Here is a 24477-nt window from a genome sequence, read left to right as displayed (position 1 = left end):
AAGGGCAATGTGAGAAATTATTTTCATGCTCATACTAATAGATATTTAATCTTCATTTTTTATAATTAGTATAAATATTAATAATTTTACTTGATGTTAAAGAAATAGAAATCAATAAGCTGAACTTTAATTAAACAAATTGTGTTTTATAACATGGAATTATACCTTATAATAACATAATTCTTCTGAAAGTCAACTTTTTTTAAAACCCTAATTTCATATATGAGCTAGCTGAATAAAAGAACCTCTAATTCTTTTAGATGCCTAGGAATCTGCAAAAAAAAATGTCCTTTCCTCATCACTTTCTACCTGCAACATCTGACCACTTATTTATAATATCCCTTTTCCAAATAATATACTTTTCTACTGTAGTTGAACTTTGGTGCCCAAAATCTTATTTAATACCCCCCTTTTTTTTCTCCTTTTACTCTATGGATATATAAGTCTTAGAAAAATTTAGTCGATGAGAACTTAAATTCTATTGTTTTCAGTAGAGGAGCCAAAGTGAGGTCTAAAGGAGCAACCCAAAGCAAATTACTGTATTTCCACCATATCATCTAGAAATGTCATTAAGTTTGAACATTATTTCTGCTTCCTACAGACCATCGGTCAGTAAACAAGTAAACACACATGCAATATCTAGCCCAGAATACTGAACATATTTTCTGCATTAGCTAGTTTAAAATGAAAGACAAAGAAAATCTAACTCTTAAGACATAGTAAAAACATATTAATGCACTTTTAACTTCTGAAAACACAAATAACACTCAAGGAGAAAGACTTTAAAAACTGAATCAAAATCACAAGCTATTTCTTTAAACCTATAAACTTTAACCTACTATCTTTTTAAGTGTATAAGGCTGGACTATATTTCTTTTCCATTTGACTTAGATCAAGCAATGAGAATTATATTAAAACTGACCCAATAGCAGTTATAAAAAGAGAAAAAAAAATCACATGCCAATGAATTTCTATTATGTTATTTTGCTTTTTAAAGCATTTTTTTTTCCTTAAAAGCAGTTTAGCTATGAAGCTATCACATGCCCTGCTCCAGGATTCAGATTGTCTTTTACACGTTTAAGATTACAGCAACAACACTGAGCCTTAATAGTGCATCCCTTGAGCACATTTAAATCTTTAATAACAACAATTTTTCTTCTTTTCCTTAAGTATGCCTATTTCCATTAAAAAGACTAACATACTGAGTATTATACTACTGTAGTTCTTTAGAGGTAGAGGATTCTGAATTCTCATGGTTACATATATATTTTTTTTTTAAAAAAGCAGCCTTTCCTTTTAGAAAGTAAAGGAAAGGAGAAAAGGAAGATGTTTGTAGACATCTCATCTGACCATAAAAACTCCCACAACTTTGACAGTAGGCATATTTATCAAGAGGCTCTAAAAAATAACACACTCAAAAATAAAGAACAAACAGGGAATTAAAGGTCCTTTGTCTACTGAAAAGGGACCAGCCGGCTTGGGTAAGAATGATGGAGCTGGAATGAAACAGAGGTAGGTCCTATGTTAACTCCCACACAGGCCACTGAAATTTAAACAAAAACAAAAACAAAATGATGAACATAAACTATCCTGTCTCATCCTAATCATTCAGCAGTGCTCCAAGTGCATGCCTTTGGTCACAAGGACAAGAACATGTAGATGACTCACTGGTAAACCAACAAAAACTATAGAAAAACAAATCTGCTCACATGGAACAATAGGTCAGTAACATTACCCTTTAAAAGGTACAAACATCCAAGTCAGATTTTTTTTTCCCAGTAACAGAGAATGAGGTCATGTCACTGAGAATTAGAAAACTACTGCTCTTACTATATATTATTAAAGACTTTTTTTTTAAGCAGTTTTAGGTTCATAGCAAAACTGAGAGGGAAATGGAGTTCCCATATACACCAGTGTCCTCATACATGCATAACTTCCCCATTATCAACATCGTTCAACAGAGTAGTACATTGTTACAAATGATGAACCTACACTAATACATTATAATCACTCATAATTTACATTAGGGTTCATTTTTGGTGCTGTACACTCTCTGCATTTGAACAAATATATAATGACAGGTATCCATCATTACAGTATCATAGTGTATTTTCATAGTGTATTTTCACTAAAAATCCTGTGCTCTACCTATTCATCCCTTATCTCCCAAATTCTGGCAACTACTGACCTCTTTACTGACTCCATGGTTCTTCTTTCCCAGAATGTCATATAGTTGGAATTATACAGTATATAGTCTTTTCAGATTATTCTTTCACTTAATAATATGCCTTTAAAGTTCCTCTATGTCTTTGCATTGCTTCATAGCTCATTTGACTATATTTTTATAATTAAATTCTTCATGTAGGTACAAAAGTTAGCAAATATTTTAAGCTTCACAATATAATGTAATTCTGATCCAAAGTAGACCACATGAACTATAAAGTTAAAAGTTTACATTAATGTATATTGAAAATTTTAAATAGCTTTAAGAACATTTGTTATATTTCAAATCAAGAAAAAACATTAAGTACTTAATATGTATAAAATACTGTAATAAGAAACATATTGAGATTTTTTTTAAAAGATGGAAATCTGGTGTCTATTTCCAAAATTCTCTTTTGAAAACCTAAATCACAACTCTAAAAACCATCAAATATCAATAGAATAATACATATTTTGAAAAGGGATATATATGCATAATGCAGCAGGATTTTATTGCTCAGGACTACTACTATTCACTTAAATTAACATAGATTTTATTTCTGTCAAGCTCTGTGAATTTCTAAATTTTGTTTTTTCCTAAATCAAGTTAGAGATTCCTCCCACATGAGAACTAGCTAAAGTCATGGAAAATTTTAGCCTTTAAGTTCATCCAGTTGGGGATTATCTGTGCCAACAAAAACCAAACAAAAAAAAAAGTTTCTTTTCAAGACAGAAAACAATGCATTCATATTCTAAATCCCTGAACCAATATTTAACTCAAAAATAGTTAGATTTTACTTAAATTGTTCAAAGAAATTTATTTTTCAGCCATAACCAAGGAACAAATATTCTATACTAACAACTACCACTAAAAAAAAGAAAAAAAAAAAAAGTTTAGTAAGTTAAAGTAGACCTGCATGATAAAGTCCAAAGAGAACCCAACTGTGATCATTACTATTATAACACCATACAGATTTTTGGGATATCAAAGGGAGAAATTCTAAAAACCTGCTGCCAGTTGAATTATGTGTATTTTCCAGATGGAAGTGGTAAGCACATTGTGTGTTTTCAAAAGGCAGAGTAATATCAAGTATCATGTAGTTAAGTAAGATTTATCAGTAGTTAAATACATTGGTATTACTTCTGATGGTAATTGTAATCCTTAATGATGTTCTTTAAAGATACCTGAGGTTTTGAAACATAAAACTCAAAGCTTCTCTTTGAGAATGGCCCAAATGTCTATTTTTTTTTCTTTTTTGTCTTCTTATGATAAGGTGTTTATTTTTTCAGGAATCTGAAGAACTTTTATAGAAATTATTGTGGTAGGATAGATGGTCACTTATTACTGACCTATTTTCCCCATTGAATAGGAAACTTCCTGTTTCTACTATGTCCATATTTATGGAGTCTGTGACTGGCTGGGGCACCCTTTGCCAACAAAGCCAACCAAGGTCATGGGTTCAATCACCATGAGAGCCAATTCCCTTTGCTCTGTTCCATGGTCATAGTCTTTACCCTAAACCTTAGCCAAAGGCCACATGGAAGACTAACTAGGCAGAGACCCTGGATGAATCAACAAGATCTACCAGGACTATAAAAATAACTCAAAAGTCAAATCCCTATTGACTACTGTCAGGATTTCATTCTTTAGATGTTATTAAATTTGCCAATCTGCAAAACAAAACCTTAATTACTGCCTACAAAGTTGGTTTGCTTAAAAAGACATACAACTCTTTTGCCTTCTTTAATTCAAAAGCAACAATGGTAATGAGTATTATTCCCTAAAATGGCACTGCTTTTACTGGAACGGATTTTATTTTTATGCAATCTTTTACTTACAAATAATCTCGCAAGTAAAGTTAAATGTGAGCCCAACAAGTGCACTTTCCAGGATTTCCTTCAAAATCAAAAAGCAAAGGCTCTTAGTGGAGGATCTGTTTTTATCTGAGTAGTTTCCTCTTTGAAAAAGGACACTCAGAGTTTTATTAGAAACCCCAGAGCAATATGATACTTCATTTGACTTTCTAAATACAGGACCACTGAGTTAGAATTCTTGACAAACAGAAGATCATAAATAATTACAAAAATTTTAAATTTCTCAAGTTTAAAAAAAATTAAAATAAAATTTCTCAAGTTTTTTATGTATTTGAGCAGAATGCCCTGTAAATATATAACACCTTTCATTGCTTAGAGTTAGAGGATGTTATTTTATCCTTTGAATTTTTTTCACTATTTTCTAATCAAAACAAAACAGTACCAAGTCAATGACTAAGTCTGTCTGTAGCAGAGTGGTCTTTGTTTACACAACATTGCTATGCACTCAGTAGTTACCCAATAAATATTAATTGATAATGATGGAAAAGTGCTTTATAAACAGATGGTCTAGGATAAATTCACTGAAAATGTAGATAGAAACATTACACTCTTCAAGAAAAGTACAAAGTAGAAATTAAACAAATCCTGCACTGAGAAAATCTCAGGCTATTGTCAGGCAGCTGTTCAGTCAACAAGAGCACAGACATTTTTCACCATCATCATAACATTAGCAGCATTAAATGTCTATTTGCATATGGTGCTACACAAAGGGACTCGCACAGATTCATGCTAGCCTTATTTGTTAGAGTTTACAATGACAATATTAGCAAGAACAAGTAAGTACACACAGCAAAATAAATGTGATTAAACAACACTTTAAGATCTCGTCATATACAGTAGGAACATAAGATGTGTCAGACTTAAATGCAACTCACAGCAGAAATAAGAGTATTTATTCATAATGCAAACCTCAACTATTTCCAAACAGATTCTGAGGTTCTTTACAAGAACATCCATACACATGCTTAAAGAATAGGTGAAATAAAGAAAGGAGTCAGAGGCCATAATGGTCATTTTGGAGAAAATAAGAAATGACTCTTCAAGAACCTAGAGAGCAAATGATCAGGAAAAAAAAAGAAAAGAAAGTAGAACAGAAAAATTGTATGAGGACTAACTTCGATGAGGATAGGAACAAAGAAGCTACAAGCAAACTGATCAACCCAGGAAGATAGCCTGAAAAACACACCTTATTCAAAAACATTTGAATAATAAAAAAGTTACACACAAATAATATATGTTAAAAAAAAAAAGATGATAGCAGGAAGGGAAAAATGAAGGGGGGGGGAATCGGAGGGGGAGATGAACCATGAGAGACGATGGACTCTGAAAAACAAACTGAGGGTTCTAGAGGGCAGGAGGGTGGAGGGATGGGTTAGCCTGGTGATGGGTATTAAAGAGGGCACGTTCTGCATGGAGCACTGGTGTTACACACAAACAATGAATCATGGAACACTACATCAAAAACTAATGATGTAATGTATGGTGATTAACATAACATAATAAAAAAATAAATTAAAAAAATAGTTACATACATTGGAGGATTTTGGAGAAAGGTTGTTGAAACGGAGAGGTGAAAGGGGATAGAAAGTACACTGCAAATATTTAATAATTAACATCCTTAGGTAGTATTTTCTTAATAAAGTAAAAAGCCTAAGAAGAGATGACATATACAGAAATGAGATTTTAAGAATCTCAGGACAACTGACATCTACACATCATCTCATAAAACTGCACCCTTCAAAGGAACCCAAAAAACCTTCCCTAGCATCCTAACACTTGGCATTTTACTTCTCTTATGATGTAGGATACAGTTCTATACTTTCAACTTTTGTTTTATCAATATTAAATAGCAGGCTCCTGAAATATATGATCTGGAATATTCTTTAATCCAACCAGCTATTACTATCAATACTACCCAATAAAAGAGAGGGAACATGGTTTGTGGAAACTGTCTATAATATGCATGAACCACATGGGAATTTTGCTCTGTGAATGGAAATTCAAGTACTGAGTGAGTACAAGGTTGAAAGAGACAACACACAAGATCTCTTCCAGCTTCTCTTCTACAAGGAGTTTTGGGGAAAATGATATTTTCCACAGAAAAAAATATTAAAAGGGTTTTAGTGTCATCTGAAATGATCAAAGCCTAGTAAAACAGACTTACAGGTTAAATCAGCAGGGGTAGGGTACAGGAGGCACCCTAAGACTAAGGAAGAAGACTGGAGAACCTGATGTCTTGGACCTGCACATTTCAAGCTATGCCAAATAGTGTTCAACCAGCTTTGAAAGACAAATCCTATAATAGAAAATCATTCTTTTCCATCTATTTCCTTTTTATCAGCATGGTAACATTAATGGTTCTTTCACAAACTTACAGAAAAGTGTTTATCTTTGCAAAAAAATAAGTAATTCACAGGTAACAAACACAGAAGAGAGAAGAAAATAATTAACATGGTATAAAATAGTAAGACAAAGAACAATATTGTAAATCAAAACTATATTGAGTCAGAATTTATAAATATGTATTTCGGCCATGGACTGGTAAAGTGCTTATCGTGTAGCAATAAGCAATGGGATAGAATCACATTCATAAAAGAAATGCCTAAAATTATTTGAAAACACAAAGTCTCAGCAAAAATGCCACTTCTTCCACTCAAATTTTCCCAGAGGGTCAAGAAGAGATAACTATTGGTTCTAGAGGGGAGGGGGGTGGGAGATGGGTTAGCCTGGTGATGGGTATTAAAGAGGGCACGTACTGCATGGAGCACTGGGTGTTATACACAAACAATGAATCATGGAACACTACATCAAAAACTAATGATGTAATGTATGATGATTAACGTAACATAATAAAATAAAAAGTTGAAAAAAGAAGAGATAACTATTTCCCCTCTGGGCTCCTCTGAGGCCTATTTCAAAACTGAAATAACACCCTTAGTGAATTACAGAGATTATTAACATTTCTTTCTCAGCTAAACTGGGGGTCCGTCAAAGTCAAGACAATGCTTTAAGTACCATTAAATCTCTAGTCTGCAGCACAGTACCTGGCATCTACTAACTATGTGAAAGTATAGGCTGAATATTTTACTATGTATAGTTCTGAATACATAGTAGACAATATTTATTCATCCCTTCCTCCAAGAAACACTTATTGGGCCCTTATTCCATGCCAGCCATAGCTCTAGGTACTGAAGATACAGCAGTGAACAAAGTGCCTGCCTTCATAAAGCCTGCATTCTGGTCAGGGGACGGACAGATGACAATAAAAAGCATTAATAAAAAAAAATATGGCAATTTAAGAGGCTCAGGAGTGAAGAATGGGTTTATCTAGGATAGTTAATAAGGTCTTGCTGAAGTAGGGCTCTGAATGACATGATGGTAAACAGCAATGCAACTCTTTCCAGAGTTGAAAATTCCTGGCTCTGGAAATGGAAAGTGCAAATGTCCAAGAGCAAGAGGGTGCCCGGGATGTCTGTGGAAAAGCAAGAAGGCAAGTGTAGTTGGCCTAGAGTGGATAAGAAGAACGACAGAGAATTAGGGGAGTGGGCACGCAGGAACCATACGACAGGGGTCTTGTAGGCTGAGGACTTTATATTTCATTCTGAATATCATAAAGAAACCACTGAAGGGTTCTGAAGAATGATGTGGCACTATCTGGTTCTGTGGGGAAAAGACTACAGGAAGGTAAGAATGGGAGCAAGGGGGCTGGCTACTGCCCCAGCCCAAGCAGGAGAAAACAGAGACAAGAGGATAGATGATGGAGGGGATGAGGAGTCATCAGTTCAGAAAATATTTTTTAAATATTACTGATGTTGTGCCTGGGTGGCTCAGTCCATTAAGCGTCCGACTCTTGATTTTGGCTCAGGTCATGATGTCAGGGTCACAGGATCAAGCCCTGTGTCCGCTCAGCACAGAGTCCGCTTGCCCCTCTTCCTCTACTCTTCCTCCTGCCTGTGCTTTCTCTCTCCCTCCATCTATTCTCTAAAGTGAATAAAATCTTTAAAAATAAATAGAGCTGACAGAATTTAATGATGGACAGGATGTGAAGGATGAGAGAAATGGTAAAGGTGAGAACATAAAGGAACCACATAAAATTTTTTAAATATAAAGTTAACATTGCTTTTGTCATCAAGACAAGTATCCATCCTTTTAGAAGAAATAAATCATAGGAGCGACTCACTAGGCTGAACCACACAGAAAGACACAATTTAGCACCTTCTATTCAAGTTCCCAGGTCAGGAGGGGAAAGAACAGGAAATGGAACTCTAGCAACCCAAGTCTGCCCAGGCTTTGTGGCTTTAAATCACAGCACCACTCTGACTTGATTCCCATCCAAGTCTGATATTGCCTAACAATGCTTCAGGTTCTCAATCTCAGATGAAAAACAGGAAACTGAAAACTTTTTCTCACTGCCAAATAAGCCCATGGAATGACAACATAAGGTTATAGGTGTAAATAGTGTTCTAACTTGACCATAAAAGATGATAGAAAAACCTAAACAATTTCTCATTTCTTGAGTAATAATACCACAGCTTCAGTATTTACACACACACACACACACACACACACACACAAATCTAGGGTACTGAATAAAAATGTAAATTAACTAGAAATGCAAGGAGTCATACAGCTATAAAAAATGCTTTTGTATCAGGTGAAAGAAACACAAACAAGATCACACAAAGGAAAATCAAACAACATTAGAACACCAGTGGAAAATGACTGTAACTGGGTTGAGTGGACAAGGAACAAAGGCAGTGATGATCAAGGAAAAGAAAACGATAATTAGGAGAAAGAGTTTGGATCTATATAAGATAAAAATGTAGAGAAAGTATCTTTGGGACATTCCTGTATAGATTAGATACATGAACCATGGACAAGGGCATGGGAATACATGATTCCAGTGACAGAAACTCTCATATCAAATTACAATCTCTAATTCTTTTACTATATGTAAAAAGATTTTTTCCACAGAGGGAGGGAGGGAAGGAGGAAGAACTGTAACCCTAAATAGGAAGCATAAAAGAAACTCCAGCAAAAAGGCATAAAAATGATAGTTTTAGTGTTAAATATAACAGATGTCTTCATATATAATACTCAATGTGTCATATTTTATTTTTCAACTGTAGAAAGCAACACTGTTTCAAATTTAAATTTCCAAATAGCAATAGTTAATTATATTCTTTTTCAGTTGCAATGTTTGTGCCAAGTACACTTTCAGGGAGCCCTAATAGTTGAGATATATATATATATTATCATCATTTTCCAAGAAAGTTTAGCAACTTAAATGAAGGATGCCTGCTGGGTCACAACTGATGGTTCAATACTGACGACTAGTGGTCAAAAACATGTAGTCATTCCCTATTTTCGAGTACTCTCCTAAGACTTTTATCTAAATTTGAAACACATAGTGTAAATCATGTGAAAAACATATATTAAAAGAATTTTCAAACATTCTGAAAATTACAAAGGAAAAAAACTATCTCAAGTCTTTCCTGTCCATTATTTGCTATGTCTCCAAACCAAAGTCAATCAGCCTTTGATACTGACCCATAATGGGAACAACCCCATGAGGTGTTGGTTCATTCACATCCTCACAGTTCCCATCATAATGGGAACAACCCCATGAGGTGTTGGTTCATTCACATCCTCACATTCAGAAATCCATAATTAATATCCTAAAGAGATTTTACTTTCAGAATTCATATATCTGAGCAGTTCTAGTCTAAATTTTTTTCTAACTTCATCTGTTAGGCACCAAGAAATCAGAAATTTAGCTGTCCTAAATTCCCAACATAATATGAAGAAAAGTAAAGTACCATATCAAAATATTCTTTCTAAAAAGTTAAAATTTAACTGTGATTGTCTTAATTCTTGAAGAATGCTTGTGGGATTTCAGTTAAATCATTTCAACTGCTACATATTCAACTTCAAAGTTGAACAAATTTGTTAACATTCACTTTCTTCTCTGCAGGAATAAGAGCAGTAGTATAATAAAACACAGACAAAACTTTGAGAGAGAAAAAAGTTTGTTTTTTTAACCAAGAGTGTTGCATGCAGCCAAATGGTCACTCACATGTGAAAACAATGGTCATTCCTTCAACAACTATTCACAGTCTGCCTGCCGTGGGATAAACACTGCATTACATGCCCCAGAAAACAGGTGTGATGGACAAAGTTCCTGCCAACAGAGTTCCCATTTTAGTGGGGAAGACATACAATAACATAAACAAATATACAATTATAGATGGTGTTAAGTGCTATGAAAAGATAAATATGACATGACAGAAAACAATGCGGCAGAAAAAAGCTACTTTATTCTTCAAAGATTTATTTATTTATTGGGGGGGCGGGAGGCAGAGGGAGAAAATTTCAAGCAGACTCCCTGGTGAGCATGGAGCTCCACTCGGCGCTTGATCTCAGGACCCTGAGATCATGACCTGAGCCAAAATCAAGAGTCAAACACTCAACCAAATGAGCCACCAGGCATTCCAGAAAAGAGCTATTTTTGTGTGTGTGAGTAAAGAGATAAAAGTTTATTAAGTGGAGATACAGAAAAAGCTCTCAAGAGTGAGAGGAGTCTCAACAGGGTTGCCCGAAAAGAGCTATTTTAGAAAAGGGAGGGGCAGGGCAGTTCTCTCTGAAGAGGTGGCAACAATTAAACCTGAAGGATGAGAAGATATAAGTTTGCTGAGGGTCAGAAGAAAAGTGTTCCAATAAGACATGGAAAGGAAATCACTGTGCTTAGAGCACAGGTTTCTTAGAACAATTTGTATAGATGCAATTTTTAAATTTGAGAATAACCATCTAAAAAATGAAAATCTAATCAAAGTCAGAAGTATAAAAATGAATATATCACACATTTCAATCCAGTACAAAACAAAAAAAAGGGGGGGGGACCAACAACAAAAAAAGAAGAGATGTTAAAAAGACAAAGAAAAGGATAAAAACATTTCCAAATGCATCAATAATTTTAAGTATAAACCGACTAACCCAGCCATTAAAAGACATAATTTATCAAATGAGATTTTTAAAGTCCAGCTATAAGGTGTTTATAAGAAACATACAAAAATAAGTTACAAAGGAAGGATTAGAATATAGCAGAAAAATCATGTCAAGAAAACAGTAACTCAAAGAATGCTAATATCAAGAGAAACACTACAGATTAAAAAATAATTGACCAACAAGTAATTAATTCATATCCATGAAACCGGTCACAAAATAGAGTGAAACTAAAGCTAAAAAAAAACTAGAGTAAAATCTTGGAAACCTAGGAATAGAAGGCAATGTTCTTAATCTGAAAAAGGACAGCACTGAAAAAACCAGGAGCAAACAATATGCAACAAGATTAACACTTTAGAAGCATCCCTATAAAAACAGAAATAAAGCAAGAATTCTTGCTATCTTTGTTTCTATTCAACATTGCACTTAAGTTTCTAGCCAGTGCAGTGAAGCAACAACAAAGAATTATAAAGTTAGAGACTAAATTGCCTTTCATTTAATATATGATTATCTACACAGTGTATAGTACATGACAGTAATACATGAAAGCTGCTAACAAATTATAAAATAAGATCATTAAGCAAAATTGTTGCATACAAGAGCCACATATAAAACCAACTGCACTCCTATATACTACAGATAACCAATCAGAGATGTAATAGAAGAAAATATTCTATTCACAATAGAAAGAAAAACTCTAAGGTACCTAGGAATAAGTCTAACAAAAGCTGTTAAGACCTTTATTTTTAAAAAAAAAAAGACCTTTATATATAATTACAAAAACATTATTGAAGAACATTAGAAACCATCTCTCTTCAAATTAATCTATGTAGTCAGTACAATTATAATCAAAATGCCAGCAGGATTTTTCAAGGAACATGACAAGAGATTTTCATTATCATTTACCAAAATATAATGAAAGCTATAATGGAGATAAAATGATATCAGTTCAGGGGTAGACAAACAGATCAATAGAAAAGCATATAGAACCAGAGAGATAACACAGGAAACTAGATATATAACAGAAGTGGCATTTAAATCAGAGGGGAAAGAACAAATTATTCAAAAATGATGCTGAGGCAACTCATTAGTCACATAAAAAATAACAGATTCCTTCCTCGTGCCATTAAAAAAGTAAAATTCCTGAGGGAAAACACAATAATCCAATATTTTCAAATGAGCAAATGATAAACAAGCTACTGTACCAGCACAAATGCAAACTGCCAAAAAAATATGTGAAAAGATGTTCAAATTGACTAATAGAGAAATGCAAATAAACAAAAATGAGTTAACACTTTATACCCGTGAGCCTGGCAAAAATTAAAGAGAATGTAGGGCAAAGGGCCATTTTCAACCATTTTACTAACAGAAATGTAAAAGGTTAAAACCTTTTGGTAAAGATAATATGATAGCCCCTATTATAATAAAAAATCCATCCATGGGAATAAAAGATTAAGTTTGAACCATATCAGCTAGTTCAAGGAATTTCCAGAAAGTACTGGTGAGAGGAAAAACCAAAAAGCAGAAGTGTGTGTGTGTGCGCGCGCGCATGTGTGTATAAAATGTGATCCCATTTTATTAAAATGAAACACACCAAAAGAGTCCTATATATGCAAAGGTATATATGGTCCATATACATCTGTCTAGGATAATTAAGAGTAATAATTAAGGAAAATATAAAGGGATCTCTCCCAGGCTGTTCACACTGGCTCCTTTTTCTTAGAGAGTGGGGTTAATGGTTGATGGTCAGAGAATACATAAGAGAAGGGGGGGACAAATGGGCCAAGCAAATAAATGAACAAAAGCTGAATTAAAAAGAGAATGTATGAGCATTTATGATATGATCACATTTAGTTATACATTTATTTAAATTATATATGATTAAATACTTTATGTGAGAAATAAAAACTAAAACAGTGGATCAAAACAGTGTATGAATATGGTCACTACTTAATGCATTTGACAAATATTTATTAAGTGCATACTATGTCAAACGTTAAAAATGCAAAATGCTCAAAATGAGTACAATTAAATATCAGGAAACAGTAATTAGTAATAACCTGGGACAAAAACCTCATGTAAAATAGATCACTAGAAACAGAACAGTGAGGAGAAAAAAAGCCATCACTGCAAAAGGAGAAAAATAGTCAATGGGATTAGGGTTTATGAAAAGAATAAAAACCAGGACTTAAAATAAGACTCAGACTTACCCTATACATATAGCTCCACCCCATAAAGAATAAACACTAGAGCAGGAGTTCTAGAATTTTCCCCAGCTACACACATTTTCCTACAAAATAATTTATATGTAGTTGTCCTGTTGTGATACTCTGCTTTCAGGCTGTTGGTAGTCTGAGGGTCCTGCCTGTCGCCCTTACTGTAATCCTCAGTGCTTACTACATCCCACCTGGTCACCTGGGCCTGAAAAGAACTGCATTCTAGAGCTCATGTCCCAAGGATTAGGAAAATAAGGTGCATCTTCTGGGCCTTCCTCATGCTTTCCACGGAGCTTATATTTTAAACTCCCATTCACTTGTATATTCTACTGGTCTTTCTCAAAGCCCAGGGAAGCTATTGGGCTGGTCAATGTCAGAGTGATTTAATGGGCATTTATATAAAAGGCATCAAGTAACATCAGTGGGGAAGGGGATGCTTGTACTATGAAATAAATACATGAAAATGTCGGGGCACTGACTATGGAAACAGGAGGGTAAAGTGCCAAGCAAAAGTTATACAATTCAGCCTTGGAAAGGTAAGTGAAGTCCAAAAATGTACCAGCCTCAGAAAGGTCTCCTTGTCAATCCAAACCAAGTAGGAGAGTCTTAACAGGAAGGGGTTAATGAGGCCACTTTAGAACATTTGCCTGACTAGATTCTCCTCTGAATTGACACACAAATTTCAAGGGAGATGCTATATTAAGAGGACATTAGGAAAACATTCTTGGCTTCCTTAGAAGCTTCTCCCTTAATGAGTCCAAACTAAATACATTAATAAACTATACCCAAGGCTTTTCTTAGGTGAAGTATCCATATTACTCAGCATCTCTGGAGCCACAGTGACATTTCTGGGAAGGAACAAATAGCTATTTCTTCATTAGGTTTTTCACAATTGGTACAGATGCCAAAAGATGAAGAAAAATATAGGAAAAAACATCTATCAATCACTTTAACTTTTCTGTATAGGCTTTAACATTATTGATGAGGCTCACATAATCTGGTTTCTCATAGATGTACAGACTGAAAACCACTGAGCTGAGCTCCCATCTTACACTTAACAATTCCCCACTAATCTTCACCAACTTCAATTAAGATTCCATTCTTCACCTTCCCCATAGACTTCTCCATGAAGTACCTTTAAACCTTTAGGCACCTGATTCACCCTAGATCACTGGCAAGCATGGAATATTTTTGGTGGGGGGTAAGTGGGAGAACTAGCACTTTAATATGCTATGCAATGTTCTGAAAGGCATATACAAATATGCATCCAGCATTTATCTCATGTACTTCATTTTAAGTAATTCAAATGAAGACAAAGATATAATCTAGTCTGAAGGCCAGCTGAAGATGTTCACCAAGTTAAGAAAATGTAACATTCATGTGATATCAGTAGCACATGCATAGTTGAGACTCAATAAAGGAAGCAGATTCCAGAGTGTCCACAGCCCTCCTGCTTAGACCAAGAGGGGGTAAAAAACACACACGAACACATTAAAGAGTGAACAATTCCTTAAGACCTCTAAACAAGAAGAGGAGAGTGGCTCTTCGTCAACTAATTTCCAATGATTAATACTGTGTTTTTCATTAAATGGGAACAGATAAAGCTCCAAGGACCTAAGGACCTCATTAGATCATTTAAAAAAAGCGGGTTTTAGCCAAAAGTACGTATTGCCTCCCCATGACATTATACCTAGAAATCTCTGACATTGGAATTTTTAATGAATACTCTTAATCTCTTAACAATTTTTAAATGTCATATTGAATTATACATTTTAGGGAGGCAGAAGAGCACACTGGCTAACAGTCCAGATCTCCTTACTCACCTATAGATTCATTTTTCTCACCATAGCCAGAAACAAAATATATCAATTACTATCATCATACAGTATAGGTCTCTGCAAAAGTATTTTTTAATATTGAAAAGAAAGCAAAGTGTTTCCTCTCCTTAAACATGACCTTTCCAGAACAGCCTAAGCCACTTAACTTGGGAGTAGGAAAACGTATCAGCCTAAATTAATCCTTTCCAGCTTCCACTGCACTGTTTAATCCAAAAACCACCTTTTAAAAGCGTATAGGTCACCACTTACATTAAAGTGACAAAATATGAAATTAAACATTTCTTATCAATAGGGATCCTCTACTGTATTGTCAGAGATGGAATTCCAAATCACAGCTCAAGCTTTTAGTCAAATTGACAATTACAATGCAAATATTCAGGCTCTGGTTTCTCAAGAATAGGGGTGGGAAGCAATCTTCCTCTCCCTCTTTGTAATTTTGTGCATTCTGCAAAGAAAGAAAATAAGTACGGAAAATTTCTCTAATTTTCTCTTGCAAAGAAGAACAATTGTCTATTCTTATGCTCACCAGATGCAATTTGCTTTGAGAACAAATGTATAAAAATCAAGGTTTAAAAAAAAAAGGCTACCCACATGCTGTATCTAATTATTCAACAAAGTATCCTCTTCAAAGTAATTACCAACTAACAAGGGTATGCCTCCTTTTGTGAAATGGAGGAAAATGGAATTTTAGAAAACAAAAGATTTTCTATTGCTTACATTATAATTTCAGGGTTGCCATTTTTGCGAATTTTCAATTGGCAGTGTCTAATAATTAAAAAAAATTTTCAATCCGTCAATTTATAAGGGTCAATGATCTTCAAGCACACATAAGTGCCTTTTTAGAACACCACTTTTAGAGAAAATCATTTTGTAAAAGAAAAAGAAATCCTTTTTAAAATCTTTTTGTTTTCATTTTTATACTTTACATATAAATCTAAGACATACTTAAAGGGAAATTCAAATTAATTTTCTATAAAATATAACCAATGTAATACAATGAAATTCACAAATCTACACCAACATTAATTATTTAAAGGAAAAAGCAAAGTCTTTCCTCACAGTAGGAATCCAATTAATAAATGCAGAAAAAGTGATGGAATGTGTAAAAAAAAAAAAAAAACAATTTAGCATCACCTATAGTAATAATTGTTTCATGAAAGAATATTAGTAAATGCTAAAATCTGTGGGTGAAAATACAATAATAAGCTATTTTCAAGTTTCAAAGAATCTCCACATAAAATAAATATTTAAAAAAGCATAATAGTAAAATTTACAGTGGAGAAACCTAGCAGACAACACCTTAACCAAATGTTCAGTTTTCACCAGTAATGGGACAAATGGCTAATAAGATAGGCCTCCTAATAAGATATCCTGGGAAGAATGCAATACCAATTCTCTGGGTTTCCTGCCAAAAGTCTATAATGTAAATTTAGTCATGAGACAACATCAACAAACCAAAATGGACCCTGTATTATATCCTGGACCAGAAAAGGATGTTAGTGGCAAAATGTGAATAAAAACTATAGATTGTATCATAGTACTGATCCAATGTTAATTTCCTGTGATTATGGAAGAGAACATACACACCATATTATTTAGGTGTAAAAGTATTTATATCACATCTGCAACTAGCTGAAAAAAAATTATATATATGTAATATATAATAACTGTTATAATTATTATTATTATAACATAGATATAAAATGTGAATATTGGAGGAATCTAGGTAAAGGGCATACAGAAATCCTTTGTTCTAATTTTTCAACTTCCTCCTAAGTCTGAAATTTCAAAATAAAAAAGGTACCTAAAAGGTAAGTGATCTCAATTTTGGAATGGTATGACCATAGTCTAGTCCAGGGGTTGGCAAACTTTCTATAAAAGAGCCAGACAGGCTTTGTGGGTCATATGGTCTCTTTTACAACTCCTCAATGCTGCCAGTTTCAAAAAACCACCCACAAATAGTAAATGAATGGAATGGCTGTGTTCCAATAAAACTTTATTTACAAAAATAGGCAATGGGCCACATTTGGCCCAGTGGCCATAGTTTGTTGACCTCTGGTCTAGTTCATGCCAAGGAAGATTGATCAGAGTAATCACACTTTCAGTTAACATTTTTGAGCACATGCCAGATACTATATTTAGTGGTTTATAAGCATTAACTCATTTATCCTCACACCAACATGATTAGGTAAATACTATTACTATTTCCGTTTTTCACAGAGGAAATGGGCCTAGAAAAGCAAAGGAACTTGCCCAAGGTCACACAGCCAGCAAGCAGTAGACTTTGGGTTTGATCCAGGTAGGGCTGTCTTCACACACTGAACTAGATAACCTATATGCTATACTTCTCAGACGGACTGAAACATATATGCAACGACCAAGGAACTCTAACCATTTTAACAATGGCTAAATAACTATCTGAACTATCCGAACTCAAGATTTACATTCTGGAAGGTATTTTTCACAAACCTCCTGTAGCTGTAAAGAAATAAGTCCCAGCTGATCCTGACGTTTTTCTACCAGCTCTCTTTCTGTGCGCATCTCTCTCTCTATTTCCTGAAGCCGTTGTTCCACCCGATCTGAAACCTTAACATGAAACAGACAGAAATGGTGACATTACAGAGCTGTTAGGCAAAAGGAGAACATATTGAAGAGATATTTTATGCCAGATATACTACCACCTACAGCATTTAAGAATGGCTTGTTTATAGTGTCCTTTTTAATACTATTATACAACAGATTGCAAAAAAAAGGACTGAAAGTTACAAAAGAAAACAATCATTAGTCTTTAAATAATCAAAACCTGAATCCCAATAAAGGACTTAAATCTTTCAAAGTATAATAATTCAATAGATCAGAGTTAAAATAGACTAGAAAAGAGTGCCCTCTGGTGAAGTAGAAGGAAAATACCAAGTTTGCCAATGACTGCATTTATTACTCTATTAATGATAAACTGTTCTATTTAGTTCTTTTTCATTTTAATTATCTGTAAACATGACTTGCCTAGAAAGGTTTTGATGTCTATGAACAGCAAATAATTAAAAGGGTTTTTCACTAGCTTGTCAATCTTTTCTACTGTGATCTACTGAAAATAAACCAGCTGTAAAAGATCAAAAACTAAAGTGAAACTGAAAAATGTTTAATTATGACTCTCTAAAATAAACACGAAAGAATTTTTTTTCTCTGATGCAAGATTCTCCTTGCTAAAAGTTGTACAAATTCAAATACATTTCATGTGTATCATCATATAGTCCCCTAAATAAAATTTACCTATTTGATGATGTGTGTATTTCATGCAGGAGGCTATGCGGGATAAAAGACATTTGGATTCATTTAAGAGAAGCAATAAATATAGCCCTGTTATAAGAAATCTTTTGTTAACAATTCTATATAGCCAGAAGGATCCTGGTAACAAGGAATCTTACTGGGGCGATAGAAATGTTCTAAACTGGATTATGAGGATGGTTGCACAACTCAGTACATTTACTAAAAATCATTGAATTGTGCACATAAAGTAGATTAATTTTATGATAAATTATAGATCAAATTGTTTTTTAAAACGACACTGGTAAACATAAGTTTAGTCAATAAAAGCTGAGCAAAAATATTCTATCAAAAAAATTAGCAGTTAATATTTACTAAGAATGAAAATTCTTGGTTTTCCACTTTTTACTACTTAAAAACAATTTTAAGATATTTACTATGATACAGTGCTTTACTAAAAACTCAAAACACCCTTCAGCATCAAGCTTCTAATTTATCGTAATCAACCCTAATATCCCAATAAATAATTTACTACTGCATCTGAAATAAACATAGTACCTGCTGTAATAGAAAACAATACTGGATAAATACTAAAAAATAAAAGGTTGTTAATTCATGCAATTTTTACAAAATGGAAATACCTTTACAGTTCACTCTTAATGTAAAAAGTAATTAATAGCAAAATTCATCAGAAAAAAGAGTAATACAGAATCATCTCAAACTCATTAGGGTGGCTACTATCAAAAACAAACAAAACCAAAAAACCAGAAAATAACAAGTGTTGGAGAGAAAGTGGAACCCTGGTACACTGTTAGTGGGAGTATAAAATTGTACAGATCCTATGGAAAACAATATGCTGGCTCCTTAAAAAAATTAAAAAGTTACCAGCAATTCCATTTCTAGGTATATACCCAAAAGAATTGAAAGAGGGTTTTAAAGAGATATTTGTAGACCCGTGTTTATAGCAGCATTATTCACAATAGCCAAGAGATAGAAGCAACCCAAGTGTCCACAGACAGATAAATGGATCAACCAAATGTGGTTACAAATACAATGGAGTATTATCCAGTCTGAAGAAACTTCTTACCCATGCTACAACATGGATAAACTTTGGAGACATTATGCTAAGTAAAATAAGCCAGTCACAAATAGACAAATACTGTATCATTCCACTTATATGAGGTACCTGGAGTAGTCAAATTCATAGAGACAGAAAGTTGAAAGGTGATGTCCAGGGACTGGAAAAGGGGTAACATGGAGAGTTGTTGCTTAATGGGCACAGTTTCAGTTTTGCAAGATAAAAAGAGTTCTAAAACGGTGAATGTGCAGAACACTACTAAACACTTAAAAGTGATACAATGATAGGGTCCCTGGGTGGTGCAGTCATTTAAGCATCGGACTCTTGGTCTTGGCTCAGGTCCTGATCTCATGGGTTGTGAGATCGAGCCCCACGTTGGGTCTTGTGCTCAGTGCGGAGTATACTTAAGACTCACTCTCCTTCTTTCTCATTCCCCCCCTCAACCCGTGTGCAGTCCCTCCCCTCTCTCTCTTAAACTAAAGCTTAAAAATAAAATAAATCTTTAAAAAAAAAAAAAAGTGAGGAGTACCTGGGTGGCTCAGTCAGTTAAGCATCTGCTTTCAATTCAGGTCACAATCCCAGAGTCGAGAGATCAAGCCCTGGGGTCTGGCTCCCTGCTCAGTGGGGAGTCTGCTTCTCCTTCTCCCTTGGCCCCTCCCCCACTCCATGCTCTCTCTCTCTCTCTCTCTCTCTCTCTCTCTCAAATAAATCAATAAAATCTTTAAAAAGTGATATGGTAAATTTTATATTTTACAATTTAAAATAAAAAACAATAAAAAGAAATAAATATAATCTGCTAATACCATCCATGAAGAGAAAAACACTGATAAGTATATTGTTGTATACTTTCAGAAATTTTTCTATGCATATGTGCATGACTAGTCAAACACATATCCATTCTACTTCTTTAAATAAAAATGAATAAATTTTTTGCAGTTGACATATCATGGGCAACTTTCCATGACAACAAGTAAATCTATATCCTTTTTCTTAATAAATGCATAGTTCTCCATAACTGATTAAAGTAATTCCCTGATAATGGGATAACAATTATTTATTTTTACTGTATGCTATGACAAATATTCCTATATAATTTTTGTAAATTCAAGATACAATCTTTAAGTGGAACTGTTGAACCAAAAGGTATGAATCACTACAAAAAAATAAAACATGAAATAAAATAAAACTTGGAAGTATTTTGGATTTTTATCCAAATCTTTTACTCTAAAAGACTGAGGAGATGAAGTTACTAACCAGGGGTCACACAACTAATCAATGAGAAAAATAAGCCTAACACAGGTCTCCCTTTCCGGCAATATTTTAAAAGCCCCCAGGTCCATTTTCATGCATTCATTCAATAAACATGCATGGACACTCATTTGTTCTAGTAGGTAGGAATATAGCAATACATTGTTGTATCCATGCCCTGCCTTCAAAGAGCTTGCTACTGAAGACTGACACTGAATGAGCAGTTAGAATTTCTCTCATTAAATTCAATGAGTTGAATGACTTCTGTATTTCAGGAAGGAAGGCTGTGCTTTTTAGCAAAATCCAAATACTGAAATCCAAATACTGAAATAAAAGCCCAAAATTATTAAGACAGTTTCTTCAATAAATGGTATTGGGAAAACTGGGCAACTATACACAAAAGAATTAAACTGAAACGGTTTTTTTTTTTTGGACCACTTTCTTACACCATATACAAAAGTAAACTCAAAATGGATGAAAGACTTAAATGGAAGACTGGAAACCATAAAACTAGAAGAAAACAGGGGTAGTTAGCTCTTGGAAATTAGTCTGTGCAATATATATTTTTGTATCAGTCTCCTCAGGCAAGGGCAACAAAAGCAAAAATAAATAAATGTAACTACACCAAACTAAAAAGCTTTCGCAGAGCAAAGGGTACCATCAACAAAATGAAAAGGCAACCTACTGAATGGGAGAAGATAATCTGCAAAAGATATAACAAATAAGGGGTTAATATCAAAAATGTATAAAGAACTCATCTAATTCAATATCAAAAAATCCAATTTAAAAATGGGCAAAGGAACTAAATAGACATTTCTCCAAAGAAGACATAAAATGGCCAACAGACACATGAAAAGATACTCAATATCACTAATCATCAGGGAAACACAAACCAAAACCACAAAGAGATATCGCCTCACACCTATTAGAATAGATGTGCTCAAAAAGACATGAAATAACAAGTGTTGGCAAGCATATAGAGAAAAGGAACTCTTGTGCACTCTTGGTGGGAATGCAAAATGGTTCAACCACTCTGGAAGAGTATGAAGGTTCCTCAAAAAATTAAATATAGAACTACCATATGATACAGCAATTCCACTTCTAGGTATTTATCCAAAGAAAATGAAACCACTAATTCAAAAAGATATATACACTCCTATGTCCACTGTAGTGTTACTTATAATGCCAAGATATGGAAGCAACCTATGTCCATCAATCGATGAAGGGATAAACATCTTTATGTAATGGAATCTTGCCATTTGTGAAAACATGGACAATTCTAAAGGGTATTATGCTAAGTGAAATAAGTCAGACGGAGAAAGATAAATACTGTGATTTCACTTACACGTGGAATCTAAAAAAATACAAAACAAAACAGACTAGTGATACAGAGAACAATCTGATGGTTGCCAGAGGAGGGGGCGGGGGATGAAACAGGGGAGGGGGATTAAAGAGTACAAACTTCTAGTTAAAAAAAAAAAAAATCCAAAATTATTTAGACATTAGCTACTTCACCACCATAGCTAGCACATGTGATGATGTCGAGTTACCATATTTGGAGGATGCTGTTTTAAAATTAATATTTGTGTTAGGTAGCTTCTGACATGGTTTCAATGGTTTCTGCTTCCTGGTATTCATCTACCTGCATAATTTCTTCCCCTTGAGTGTGGACTGGTCCTAGTGACTTCCTTCTAATGAACAGAATATGGCAAAAGTTATGAGATATCACTTCCATAATTAGGTTACAAAAAATAGTGATTTCCATTCTTGGTTGCACATTCTCTCTTGCTAGCCCTCTCTCTTGCTTGCTCTGATGAAGCAAGCTGCCATGTTGCAGATGCTCTATGGAGAGGCCACGTGTCAAGTAAACCAAAGAAGTCTCTGACCAACAGATCATGATGAACTGACACTTCAATCCTATAACCTACAAGGAACTGAAGGAGCTAGGAAGCAGATCAATTAGTCAAGCCTTGAGATGACTATAACCTGTGAGAGACCCTAAGCCAAAGGACCCAGCTAAGCCACACTTGGGTTGTTAACCCAGAGAAACTATCAAATAATAAATGTTTTAAGCCAGTAAGTTCAGGGATAATTGTTAAACAGCCATATATAACTAATGCAATTTTTTTAATCTGTTTTAAAATAAATCCTCAACCAGGAAATAAGCTAGAGAGCCTAATACATGCATATTCCCCACTCCATCCACAAAATTTCTGTTTCATAGAATTTTGTTCTCAATTTCAAAATATTATGATTTTTCACTAGTATTAGCCTTCTCTGTAATCCAGTGATAGATGAGCACCTCTTTAATCCTAGCTGTGCCGCCTACTGGCCTTGTGATTAGCTATCTAAATGAAGTACATACTGAGCTGTTCAAGGAATTTAATCTCTCCAAAAAATCAGCATCATCTTCCATAAAATGGAAATAATAATTTGCCCTGCTAGCCACATAGGGTAGTGTGGACCAAAAAGTACAGAAGTAATGGGACAAAAGTATAAATTATATGGTAGAAATTAAGTTGTTTTCCAATATCTATTCCCCTACCCCCATTTCTTCTACAGTAAAGGAATTTTTAACTAGATAGGTGACTGCCAAATATAAACATTTTCTGGCCTTGTGACTTAATTCTGGCAAATGGGATACAGGTATAAGTGTCAAGTGACAAGTTCCAGAAACTATCCAGAAGAGATACACATGAGCACCTTTTGCTCTCATACTCATTCCTTCCTCCATCTTGCTGCCTAGTACACACATACTGCCATCTTAGATCACGAATTTGAGGCCGTAACAGGAAAAAGCAACAACAAGAACATGACAGAAAGAGCCAGAATCCCTTACACATTGTAGGGAGCACCACATGGAACCCTGAACTTTCTACATAAGATTTTCCCATAAGAGAGAAATAACTTTTGTCTTTTCTAAGTCACTGTTATTTGAGGCTTTCTGTTATTTATGACTGAAACTCAACTGATAGAAGGGCTTAATGAACTACAAAACACTAAGCAAGTACAACTACTGCCTTATACAACCATCAGAACATGGGTAAATCACAATATACTTCCTCTATTTTAGTCAAGTCTGAAGACAACAGTAAGTAACAAAAATGAGTAGACATTACAGCTAGTCAGTGTTTAGAAAAATAAAACCTATGCACAAACTAGCATGAATGAAAATGAATAAACACAAAGTATTTTAGGAATTCCAACAGTGGTAGAATTATAATCATAGTATAAGGCCACCTAAGTGTCTTCATAGACCCAATCATCCAAACAGATCAATATGCTCAAAATACGTTACTTTTTCTTCCACTAACACCCTGAGTCACACAACTCTACCTAAGTCAACAACAACCAAGGACCTAAAATACTCATTTGGATAGTTCTTGTTTTCTTTTTGTCTATTCTTTTTCATCAAATTCTATTTACATTTCTATATTAGTTAAGGTATAATTTAGGAAGGTAACAGCTTATTTCTATCTCATATTACAGTCCAGAAGAAAGCAGGACCGATAGAGGCTACTCTGTTTCCTAAGGTCATTCCAAGATCCAGATTCCTCCCATGTGTTGCTCTACCTTACCCTAGGTTGTTATCCTAACCTGCAAGGTTGGAGTTGGTTAAGTGCTACATCCTTATTTCAACCCACATAAAGAGAAGGAGGAAAACAAATTACTGGACAAATGGCTTTGTTTTCAAGCTCAGAAGTTGCACAGGGAAACGGGGAAATGTCATCTCTACCCGAGTAACCATGTGCCT

General features: G+C 34.3%; 1 protein-coding gene across 4 annotated transcripts in view; it reads right to left on the bottom strand.

Moving 5' to 3' along the window:
* The window catches only part of CEP128 (centrosomal protein 128), a 393012-nt gene that overhangs the window by 317392 nt on the left and 51143 nt on the right, over positions 1-24477 (bottom strand). For all 4 annotated transcript variants that reach the window (XM_088024490.1, XM_028102263.2, XM_088024491.1 and 1 more), the window contains exon 10: positions 17603-17719. In XM_088024490.1, the coding sequence (XP_087880616.1) occupies positions 17603-17719 (117 nt within the window). The remainder of the gene's footprint in view (positions 1-17602; positions 17720-24477) is intronic.

The sequence above is a fragment of the Eumetopias jubatus genome, unplaced genomic scaffold (assembly GCF_037043125.1).
Source record: "Eumetopias jubatus isolate StellerSeaLion01/CBP00866 unplaced genomic scaffold, mEumJub1_p1.0 scaffold_7, whole genome shotgun sequence".
Taxonomy (NCBI): domain Eukaryota; kingdom Metazoa; phylum Chordata; class Mammalia; order Carnivora; family Otariidae; genus Eumetopias; species Eumetopias jubatus.
The sequence above is the reverse complement of the archived record's forward strand: the minus strand, read 5'-3'. Positions and strand labels throughout refer to the sequence as shown.